Below are 12772 nucleotides of genomic sequence, written 5' to 3' on the forward strand. Positions count from 1 at the left end.
ACCATGTCAACTTAACCCTAAATAAATGATTCCCAAATAGAAAAGTCTCTGCATCTCATCTATCAACTTACTTGCACAGGGAGTTTGAAGTGAGATTTACATTTAGTTTAAAAGATCTGAAACATTAAAGATATCAGGAACTTGCCCCCAAATCAGCCTATTTTGTATTAAGACACAAACCCCACAAAATTTTAAATAAACTTAAAAGGATTAAAATACAAATCTTAAAAACGGTATCAAACAGTTTTCTCAGATGATAAGAAAAACAATGCTAATAAAAATAACAGTAAAATGCTAGCAAATAAATAAATCCCTAGTTTGGTCCTCTATATTCCAAGGACATCTCTTAATAAATTTAAAATACTTGTGCTATCAAGGCATTTTCTACCTACACCAAATTTCTCCAAAATATTCTTGGACTTTTTATTCCATTCCGCTTCTAGTGAATTTCTTAACAGTCTCAAATAGTCAAAAATTTCTTAACAGTCTCATATAGGACTAGAAATGTTAAATATTAAATGACAGTCTCTGTTTCATTCCTTTTGGTGCCTAATATTTCTTCATTAATCTCCTTTCATTGAAATTATTTGCTATACCAGTATCTTAAAGTAGGCAACACTCTATGTTCATTCCCTAAGGCCATTTTACTGGTTTGTTTGTTTGTTTTTTAATATATTTTTATTGCTTTCAGGGAAGAAGTGAGAGGGAGAAACATCAATAATGAGAATCATCGATCTGCTACCTCTTGCATGCCCCACACTGGGGATAGAGCTTGCAACCCGGGCATGTGCCCTGACTAGGAATCAAACTGTGAATCCTGGTTCACAGGCTGACGTTCAACCACTGAAATACAGATGAAGCAATTGATAAAATTTTTGAACTGCCTGCTGGGCCCTAAGGCCATTTTAATTCATATCTTCCAAAAACTGGCAGAGACTATTTCTGCTTCTGTTCACTCTTTCCCAGCCCCTCTTGACATAAGATCACAGACAGGAAGCCATTGCTGCAAAGCAAAAACATGTTGAATTTAAAGTGCTTCATGGGTGAGTAATTCTCATTTCATTGGCATTCTGAACACTGCCAGTCAAAATATTAAAAGGTTCCGACGACTGAAAGTAAAACATTCTCTATAAGAACATATATGCCTCTGTTTTCTTCTGAACTAGAGAACACATTTTGTGGTCTTTTTACAAACAATTCTACTGGTTACCTTGTGACGTACCTTCACGCAACACAATAAAGGCGGCTGAGAAAGATCAGTACATACAAATGTATTGTTGGACAAAAGCAAGCTAAGTAGCTTGTTAAGCATTACCAACAGTGGGAGGGTTTTTTTGTTTTTGTTACTCTTTTGTGGGGGAGCTATTTAATGTAGCAAACTGTACATTCAATATTGACTTGTTAATGAACTTAACGCCTCTTACATGTAAACATTCAGAATTTCAGGGAGGATAAAAGTACAGAAAGTTGTCAGAGAGTTCCCACTGAATTAGTCTCCAGTACTTTAATTTCAAGTTCTTGAACCCAAAGTGATACTATTCAAATACTAATAAATATTATCTCGATACACACAGTATTTAATGTAGGTCATAAAACTAAGAGGTTTTTGTCTGTAGTCCGAAAGTGAACATTTAAAAATATTCAAGCCCTTTTGTGAACCGATTTATGACTTGCTGAGTTAGATTACAAAGCAGAAATGGTGTTTGAGGAAGAGGCTCTTCTGTGCCTTCTCTCATCTAGAAAAATGACATCTTTTTCTTTGCAGAATGAAAAAGGAAAAAGATCTTCTTCCTATTTTTATATAGGAATGACATTTGGTTGTTAGGTCTGCGTGTTCTAGGTTCCTCCTGGTACTATCCACAAGAGAGCAATCTGTGCTGAAGGCCCCGCTTCCCAATCACGAGCCATCTGGCAGGAACCTGAAAACCTGATAGGCTTAAAGGCTGCCTGCCAGAGGGCTCTGCATCTCCATACTCCTTCCCTGCAACTTTGATTAAAAAATCAACAATTCAAGTTCAGCAGTAAGGCAATAGGCTCCTGAGTTCCATGGAGTACATCAGTGCTGGCCACCAGGTGTCAAAGTCAGAGCAAGGAAAATAAAAACATAACAGCATCAAGGGAGAAAGTAAAAGGAGGGAGGGCAGGAAAGAGGGAGGGACAAAGAGAGGATCAGAAACTAAAGTAATAAAACATCATGTGACAGAACAGATGTACTCCAGGGAACAGGTGAATATTTGAAATTGTCTGTACTAGACTTTGAGATACTCATATAAAGAAACCAGCAATAAAACAAAGGTGCATGTTTTGAACATCACTGAGCCTTGTGTTACAGCATGCACCATGGAATCACTGAGCTATTTAATAGTCAATGGGGATGAGGTCTGGGGATGTTTGGCTAGCATGTAATTGGAACACACCATATTAAAAAAGCAATAAACATAAAATTAAGAAAACAAGAGAAAGGGGCCCATGCTGTACAGCCCATGAATCTCATTTGCTTTATCATGAAAGTTTATTGTTTTTAATCCTAGTACAATCAGCTACCAGTTACATACAATAAAAAACAAAAACAGCCACAAAGCAACGATGATAGATAGTCCGTGACATTGTACAGTGGAGAAAATATTTTCTGTCAGAATCCTCCAGCAGATCCCCACCTGCTTCCAGCAGTTAAGCTATCACTTCCACCCTCCCCAATAGTTTTTTTTAAAAATTAACATCTTGCTTAGGTACAGCAAGATCCTAATACCTCTTGGGGACACTGAAGAACTTTAAAAAACTAAAGCAGTAGAAACAAAACAAAAACTGAACCGTGGAAGCAAGGTGACACACAACGAAGCTCCAGGAAGCCTTGGCTTCAGATCACCTCAAAGCGAACCATCTGGAAGGAAAAGAAAAGGCTGTCACGCCAGGGAAATTCAGTAGACCTTAGCATTTCAGTGCTCCACTCCTTCACAAATCTACAGAATGCATACTTCCTTTTAGAATAATGTTTTATAAATGTTGGTAGCTGGGATATACTTACTCAATACAGAAGCATTTTTAACAAAGCATGCTGTCTACTTTATCTCAAACCCTTCATCAACCACACAGCAGGACTTGTATGACTATGTATCCTTACCTTAAGGAACAACGACTTCGTTTGAAAACGAAGTCTCATATATATTTGGTTCGATTGAGGGCTTTTTCAGCCAGGTGACCACTTTCATCTGTGATCTTCTCCCAATCAGTCTGTCCGACCACAAAACCTATGGCCCTTTTCCTATCTGCGTCCTTCTTTTCCTCCAGGTCTGCCCATCTCACCTGGAAAGAACATAGCGTTAGGCTGGGCTTTAGGAAAAATAAACATGCAAAAGGCCTTTCCCCTTTCTGAATATTTTAAGAGATAGGATAACTAACATGAAGCCAGTTTAAAAAATTAGAAATTAACTGGAAGAATTGGAGAAAGGCAAATTCTTAAGTTACACAAAGAACTGTCTGGTTAATCACCAAGTCCTAACCATTGCAGCTCCCAAACAGTTCAGCTTTCAGCTCAGTCCTGCTCCTTCCAACTCCTATAACTCATTTACTGACCTGTTTTTTTTGTTTAACCTAACGCAAGCACTAACCTGCATTCTCACTTCCTCAATCCATTCTGCTAGAGCGCTCTCCTTAAAAGACACAGTTGTGACTCTCATCTGCTTTGAATCCTTCCCCAACAGAATAAAATTCAAGCACACAGGTTCCTCTGAAGCTAGCTCTGTCTACTCTTCTGCGGCATCTCTGGGCAGTGCCTACAGAATAATCACTTTCAGCTAGAAATGGCTTCTTAAATGTCAGTATCCCTCCTTGTTTTCCTAGAGGTACTGCTATTGAGATTTACAGTCTCAATTTTTTGGCCATTTATCTTAACTATTAACGGGAAAATGTTAACACTGAAAATTTGGAGGTATGTATATTTCATCCACTGTCACTAAAAATATTTCTAAAACGAATGAGTTCAGCAAATAAAGCAAGGGATATGTTCACCTTCCACAGTCATCAAAGAAACAAACTGAAAGTCCACTTGAGCTACCATTTTATACCCAATTAAGCAAGAGAAACTTTTAAAAAATAAATTACATTTTAAAACCTTACTATTTTGGTAAAATTCAAATCTGATCAATTCTACTAAATGATCTTTTCTTATAGTGGAAGTTACTCCCAGGAATCTGCCTGGTATTTGTAAAAAGCTGAGTTATAGAAATCAAGAGAGCCCAGGAAAGGAATGAACAATGAATTCTGCATTCCTTGCTACCTGTCAGATCTCCTGGTGCTCTGATGTTGATTTTGATGAGTGGTTTGAGAGTTAAAACTATTTGAAATGAGGGTGTGAGGCAGGGGTGGAGATCAAGTGGAGCCACTTTAAAGAAAAATAGAATAAAAATTTCTCATTTGAGATTATTTGTTACCAGAACTACACCAAATTATCATTCCCAAGAAGAGTTATTTTTATTCTGTTGCCCCAACCTTAAAAGTGGAATAAAAGGTATCAATACAAGTAGTTCCTGGGTGGAGTTGAGCACATAAAGAAGGCCACTAATCAGATCTCCCTTCCCCAACTCCTCAAGCTACATAGACAAAGGGGGAGGGGAGCCAGGGGTTAGGGACTGTAAAGTATGTGTAAGAGCTCTGAAACCTGGAGTTCTCTGTAATGGCGTCTACCATAATGAAGTTTTATTTTCTTATAATGAGTGTTCTTTCACTAGTAGTGTACTGAGGAAATTCATAAAAAAAGCAATGATGTATAAAGAAATGATACACAACCACATTCTTAAGTAAAGAAATGTAAAATGAGATACCTTTATTTCACTTATTAGATTATGAAAAGTTTGATAACAGCACTGGGGGGGGGGCAAGTATGGAAAAATAGGCATTTACTGACAAGAGGGTGTATAATTAGATACAACCTTTCTGTAAAACAATCTCACAACATCTGTCAGAAATGATAAATCATATTCTATGAGCTTGCAACTTTAGTGCTAAAAATCTAGGGAAATACTATCAAAGAGACGCCAAGACATATACTCCACGACTTTCACCATAGTATTTATATTAGCAATAAAATGAAAACAGCATAAGTATCTACCAACAAGGTACTGGAAAAATGACTGACTGTACAACCAAATATGGCACGCAAGGAAGCCTTTTAAGTAGGTACTTATATAGAAAGATGGACAGATTCGCTGGAAAAGGCTTATGCAGATCATCTATATATATAAAAGCCGAACAACAAACCGACTGGAACTGATTGCTATAACACGCACTGTGGCGGCCCACCAGCCCAATTGGGGCCCCAATCGAGCACCCTCCCCCTCAACCACCTGTGGACCCTCCCCTCAGCTGGCCAACCTCCCATGTCTCCACCCCAGCTGGTCCGGCCCCCACTCGTGCACAAATTTGTGCACTGGGCCTCTAGTATATAATATGATCCCTTTTGCTTTGTTACTTTGTTTTGAAGGATATACACAAATTTTGTCCCTTTTACTGAATTTGGTATCTATGTGGAAGACCTATCCAACTTAATTTCTCTGTTCCCTTTTATAATAAACCTTCTTCAAAAAAGTTGTCTAGCCTGGCCGGGTCATGGTTCCATTCCCATTCAGGGCACCTGCCTGGGGTTATGGGCTCCATCCCTGATGGGGACATGCAGGAGGCATCTGAGCAATGATTCTCTCTCATCATTGATGTTTCTCTCTCTCTCTCTCCCTCTCTCTTCCTCCCTGAAATCAATAAAAATATATACATTAAAAAAAAGTTGTCTACATTTGCTGTCTGTACTTCTTCATTTCCTCTTCCTTCTTCAATCTGCTGCAAACTGGCTTCTGTCCTTCAACTCTCATAGAAAATTTGACTGATTATTGATCAATCATCAGTGATCTCCATGTGCCAAATTCAATGGCTATTTCTCTGTTCCCAATGCACCTGTCATCTTTGTATCATTTAATGATGGACTACTCTTTACTTCTTGAAACATTTACCTCTACCTGAAACTTCTAAATTTTGGAGTCCTGAGTCCTATTATCATTTCTAACTTAATTGGTCCCTCACTGAACTTAACAATTTTTTTAAATATATTTTATTGATTTTTTACAGAGAGGAAGGGAGAGGGATACAGAGTTAGAAACATCGATGAGAGAGGAACATCGATCAGTTGCCTCCTTCACACCTCCTACTGGGGATGTGCCCGCAACCAAGGTACATGCCCTTGACCGGAATTGAACCAGGGACCCTTGAGTCTGCAGGCCGGTGCTCTATTCACTGAGCAAAACTGGCTAGGGCTGAACTTACAATTTTTGACTCTCAAACTTATGGCTCTTCCAGTTTTTCTCCAATTCAGTAAATAGCACCACATACATGGAGTGCTTATGGCCAGAACCAGAAGAGCCACCCCTGATTCTATCCACTACTGGACTCTCTACAGCTAATCCATTAAGAAGTCCATAAATTCTCTTTAACACCCTTCTCTGCACCTGGCTCTTTTGCCCCATGACCAAATGGCACAAGGGGCCACGCCAAAGTCCTTTAATGTTGATAACATGCTAGTCACTTCTGTTCTCCATTTTTAAGTTACTTGTACATTTTGAGGCGATAATTTGTAAAATCTGACTCATTTTTCTGACGTGTAATATGATATAGTATAAACTACATTGCTATAAAAAAAAATAGCATTCAGCCCTGGCCGGTTTGGCTCAGTGGACGGAGCATCAGCCTGCGGACTCAAGGGTCCCAGGTTTGATTCCAGTCAAGGGCACATGCCTGGGTTGCGGGCTTGGTCCAATGTGCAAGAGGCAGCCAATCAATGGTTCCCTCTCATCATTGATGTTTCTATCTCTCTCTTCCTCTCCCTTCCTCTCTGAAATCAATAAAAATATATTAAAACAAAAATATCATTCATGTGGTTACCTGTTTATAACTTTCAAAAACCAGATGCCCAAAAGGACTCTTCATCTGTTGGCAGTTAGTGACAAAGTCTCTTACCCTCTTCTTCCCAGGCTCAGAAGCACGAGTATCATAATCATCAGGGAGCTGAAGATAATCCTCCATTCTGCTGGCAATTGCCTCCCAGTCACGTTTCCTTTTAGTACCAGTTCTCAAGCCATCCAACTTGTCTGAGGGACAAACACAGAGCCGCAGCATTAAGGAAGAGTGTGAGTTTGCGCATGACACACAAAAAAGGGAAAAGAAGGCTGGAACATGGTCAGAGGGCACATCCTCATTTCTGAGAGCAGCATTACTTGAAGATCCAAACTATCTTCTCAACTGAGATAATATCAAGTTCTGTGCAATTTCATTATTTATTTGATGTTCATACTGGCAGCCATTACATGATGTTAGTTTAAGTAACAAATATGGGCAGAGCAAGAAAGGCACTTGTCTCATGGCCTCCTTGTCCTCCACGCCACCCTCCACCCCAACACAACACTTCAGCTCTACTGTTCTCAAGGAAAACGCAAAGTTGGATTAAAAAGAAATAATTTCTTCCATTCTTTTTTTTCTTTAACACAATATTAATACCACCCATTTGATCTGCAATCATGTGTGATACTGTGTCATATGAAAAGTAATACCAAAAACTTAATGAGCCAAGCTAATGTTTTAAAAAGTTTTAGATGAACAGTATCTTGGGATTTTGACCTCTGTGAGAAGATTCACTATGAGTTATTGTTTCTGAGTAAGTTGACTGCACAAATCACCACTTTCTTTGGTTATACCATGTAGTACTGTTGACCATTTTGAGGCTAAGAGCTAGTCAGCCAAAGTGACCCTGAATTTTTTTTCTGAATCCTCAATTTTTTTCAAGGTCCCCAAAGTGTAATGAATTAAATGATAGGGATTGCTGATTCAGAAATTATGAGATATAAATTTAGGGGTCTTTTATTTGTGTGTGTGAGATCTTTTTTATTGATTAGTACTAATTTTGATTTCTACATGTGAAATATTATGAGTTATATATTTTAGTTACGTTGAAGCACTAAACTTTTGAATCATTTGTAGTTATATAAACACACTATTATCAAGCACGTCAATAAAGGAAAACCTAAATACTTCAGGACACTCAATATTTACACTTCATTAGACTCCATAAAGGGTGCAGAGTGTATATAATAGAAAGCTGTTAGGCGCCAAGTACAATGGAAGCAGTGGCAGAAGAGAGGGTGAGTTTATGCTTCAAATGTAAGTTTCACACACAACTAACTGAACCATACCATACAGGCTACAAAAACCAGTAAGATTTTGCATACTTGGCAAAGCTTTATTTCCTAACGTCTCCCCCATAAAAGTAATAGTATTTAAAAAACCAGTAAGGCAAACTACAACACTTTACAAAACTCAGGAAATTTTATCCTATCACTTTGGAAATTTTTTACATGGATGAGTTAAATAGAAAGTCTCTTAACCTCTGTAAATCACATGCTGTACCAAATGGCTCTATCTACATGTAAATGACAGGCCATATTATACAGGATCTTAAAGAAGTGACCCTTTGATTGTACAGGGACATAGTATTAGAAAACCAATGAAGTCCCACAAACCATAAAACTGTTCTCAGTTCAACAGTGTAGAGTATAAACAGAAGAGTAGGAAGCTCTCATACACATTTTATTAAACAAACTCCAAAGGATTTCCAAACTTAGTAAGATCACCTATGACATTAACATACTTCAAAGGAAAGTTTCACATATCAATACCAAGAATAAGCATGGCCAAGCAGCAATGCAGAGGACAGTGTGAAAACTGCAAGAACGTTTTCTCTTACACTGTGTACACGACAGGCGTTACAGACCAGGCCTTCTCCATTTGCAACATGGAAGTTCAGAATATGTAATCTAGTCTGAACACCCTTGTTTGTCATGTTTAATTTGAAATCTGATTGTGCACAACATGTTTAAAGTTTCTTTCTTGGGCTGAAGAAAAGTTCATACCTCCTCCACATGGCTTCCTGGAAACCCAAACACACATGTATGGCATAAGGTGAGGGGGGAGGAATCTGGGTTATTAGTTACAGAAGACAACTGGTGTCCAATACACTCATACTTATGATTTTCAGGGGTTTGAGTTTCAAAAGATGAAGCTTAATATGAAGATGAAGGTTTAAATATCCAACCTGACAGGTCACAGAATTTTACATCTTCAAGACAGTATATATTATTATAGAGCAACAAAAAAAACCCACTTAGAAACACCTATGTATTTTCCAAATAAATGATGCTTCTAAACATTTGTTTATAGTGAACCATACAAGGGTTATGTGCTTATACAAATCATAACTGCATTCCAATTGTGAAGAGATGAAACTGCCTGACACACAGAAGGCTAATACACAATAACTCATAAGCAGAGACAAATGACGAAGATGAGAAAAGCAAAAGGACTTGATATGCAGAAATCTAAATCATGTCATTGGAACTTAAGTAGCTTCCAGGCTAAATTCCAGCATCTGATGTGCATTAAGGTGCCTGGGTCTCAGATGCAAAGGAGTCAGGTGTGACTGAAGAGGGGACACAGTTTTCAACAACTTTATGATACTCAGGCCAGATGTAATGCAGGCCAGTTCTGAATGTTTCTAAAATTACACTTCTAATTTGCAACACTCAAACAGAGGCTGAACTGTATACTGTACTTAATGAACACAGATCAAGAGTCTGCAATGAGATTTAACACACTCCTTGAAAGATTACAGATGAGTATTTTCTCATTGGCAGACTCATTTGTGAATGAAAAGTCCTCACTTACAAATTCAGCTCTTCTGGCTCAATGCGACGCTGCTAAAGCTTACTGTTTCCATCCAGCTTAATCAAGTTACCAAGAGTAACATAAGAATGTTGGTAAAGTACTCAAAAGAAAAAAATTGTACCTGGTAATCAAATTTACTGAATTTGTTATGGTAAGGAAGGCAACATAAGTAGGCTAATTCTCAGACAAAGATCTTCATATTTTAGAGAAGACTCTTCTTTTCAGTTGGTCCCATGGGCCAATCTCAAAGAAGCAAGCACTCTCAAGAATGCTCACACTCAATTTGTCTTCCCCCACAGGTAGATTATATCTCAAGATAACAAGGTGGTACAAGAAGCAAGTCATTACATGAAACATCAATGTCACTCTTATTAAAAATAAATAAAAACCCAACTGCAAACATGTTAGAATTTATTTTCTAGATTCATTACTAGGTCTTCAGTGCCTTTAATTGAAATGGTTTATTTAACAAATCCATTTCTGGAATTCACTATGTAACATTTTGTCTTTAAAATGGACTGAATTTGTATAAAATGTATTTTCTGAGAAGCAAATGGTAGGCCAGAATTTTTTCCAGAAATCAATACCAATATTAATAGCGTATTTTCTTTAAAATATATTTTTATTGATTTCAGAGAGGAAGGGAGAGAGAGAGAGAATTAAAAACATCAATGATGACAGTGAATAATTGATCGGCAGCCTCCTGCATGCCCCCCCCCACTGGAAACCAAGCCTGCAACCTGGGCATGTGCCTTCACCAGGAAACAAAATGGAATCAAACCATGACCTCCCAATTCATAGGTCGATGCTCAACCACTGAGCCATACGGACTGGGCAACAGCATATTTTCTTGAATCATTACTACTAAATTCCATTTTCCTTTCTCTTTAAAAATTAGGAAGGAAAACAGAAAATAGATGAGCTCAAGTTTAAGGCTTCTGGTTACATGCTTATTTAAAATATTTATCACTTTTACAATCCCTTTGTCTTTTATGACTTCTCTTTGCCTTCAAATATAAACACTATTTAGAGAACCAAAAAAGAGGGACATGATCTTTATAGTCTTACAGGTTATCCTAAAAACACAGAACTTCCAACATTCTTAACCTAATGTCAAAATAAGAAGATCTAAAGCATTATTATTATTATTATTATTAAAAGTTGTGATTATTATTATTATTTTCCTACATATTTAATTGCATTTAAACAGTTATAAATGCTTTAAAAGTTTAGGAAAGGAGATAGATGGTTATTGTTAAGATTTCCCACAGAAGGAAGACTAGTGGAAGAATAAGTCAGTAACCACATACAATTTTCACATGACATACATTAGGAAAAATTCTAGACTTTACACAAAGTAACTATCCCAATAATACAGTAATACTACAGATTATGGAATTATCTTTTGACATAGGATCTGGTCAACATCAATTGCAAATGTCATCAGTTGGGCAAAATAAAAGGCATAGCCTATGAGATTGTATGTAAAATGTACACCCTCTTATGTCAGAAACACAATGTGCCTCAAACAGTGAAGCAGCTAAATGACTCAAATTTATTCTATGATTTTATGATCTTTAGATGGTTACTTTAGTTCTGCAATAATAGTATGATAACCAGGAAGAGAAACATGAAGACCGACAACCATACTTCATACATTGGTAAGGTCAATCTTCTCAAAAAGCCCTTATCACACTTTCTTATTTTTGTCATATCTTAATCCACATGTTAAATGATTCTCTTTAAGTAAGGTAAAAACAAAAACAAAGAACCCTGAAAAAATGTTTTGAAATACTGGAGGAAAACCCAGTGGATATGCATGATTTTCTGTTGGCAACTCCAATTTTTGATTTAGATAATCATTTTAACCAGTTAACCTTGTAATCTAGCACTAAAGGCAAGTTGAAGGAAAATATAAGTGGAATCTTATAAGGCAGGCTCTTCAAAGACCTAAATTGTGTCTACCGCTCCCCACCTAGAAACTCTAATTTATAATACAAGGAAAATAACTGCCCTTTAATTAATTAATTTTTAAGCTTCACTATTTATTCTTACTATTATTACTACACAAAGTATTCACAATCTGGTTCAACGTTGGACTGTAGTTAAATACTCTTTTAGAAAAGCAGAAATCTCATTGGCACTAACATTTCTGATTAATATTAAAGAATGAATTTCAGAAGTGACAGTATTTTATTACTAAATTTATTACATATCTCCATTTACTCCAAAAACTTTAAGTGGTATTGAAGGTAGCTCCTTTAAAATGCTCTTCTTTCACTCTGTCACAAGATATAACTAGTTAAACTAGTTATGTAAGGTAGGCCAAAAGCTTGGTTTAAGCAGAACTTTTGGGGAATCTGTTCTTCTTACAGCAGAAAGATCTATGACCATTACCATCAGGTATCACATATAAAAACAGGAAAAAGGAAATACCCACCTAGCTTTGCCTCAGATGTGTCCATCTCCCATTTGCTTTTCGGAATGTAACCCTAAATTGTACACAGAGAGAAGCTCGAAGGGTTAGAAAGAGACACATACATGCATATCACTTTTGAACTGGAAAAGCATTAAAATTGGGAATGGATTCAGCTTCCACTCACTAGTTATAAATATATCTTTAGGGAAAACACAATCTCACTATCTTTGAAGATACTGAATTTCCAAATTCATAAATCTGCAGTGCCCAGATTTCAGAGTAGTCATTTCAAAATAGTATCATGAAGGCGCTTAGAGGCAGCTACAGTTCAGGACACACAACTGTAGTCTGAACAACAGCTGTATAGTAAATAAGGTGAGAATGTATGGTAGTTACTGTGCTAAAATTAATCATTCAGAGTAGCAGAGGATTTCTAATACTAGCTAGGTTATTTTCTCAATTCAACTGTTATTCTCAAGTGATAATAGGCATGAGGTCCAGAGTGTTTTTCAAGGTAGTTACTTTATAATCCAGCATAATTTTAAATATTCAAGAGAAAGGAGAAAACTTGGTATCACTGAACACAACTATGAAGTT

The 12772-nt window shown here is 37.0% G+C and overlaps 1 protein-coding gene across 3 annotated transcripts in view; it reads right to left on the reverse strand.

Moving 5' to 3' along the window:
* Positions 1-2488: 2488 nt before the first annotated feature.
* Positions 2489-12772, reverse strand: part of YLPM1 (YLP motif containing 1) — a 69196-nt gene continuing 58912 nt past the window's right edge. For 2 of the 3 annotated variants that reach the window (XM_080676682.1, XM_080676681.1), the window contains 4 exons: positions 12197-12248; positions 7000-7130; positions 3122-3303; positions 2489-2881 (listed from right to left, as the gene is read on the reverse strand). In XM_080676682.1, coding sequence (XP_080532808.1) covers positions 3157-3303; positions 7000-7130; positions 12197-12248 — 330 coding nt within the window. In that variant the 3' untranslated portion in view covers positions 2489-2881; positions 3122-3156. The remainder of the gene's footprint in view (positions 2882-3121; positions 3304-6999; positions 7131-12196; positions 12249-12772) is intronic. The other variant, XR_013961014.1, reaches the window with a different exon arrangement.

This window comes from Plecotus auritus (assembly GCF_963455305.1).
Source record: "Plecotus auritus genome assembly, chromosome: 1".
Classification (NCBI taxonomy): Eukaryota; Metazoa; Chordata; class Mammalia; order Chiroptera; family Vespertilionidae; genus Plecotus; species Plecotus auritus.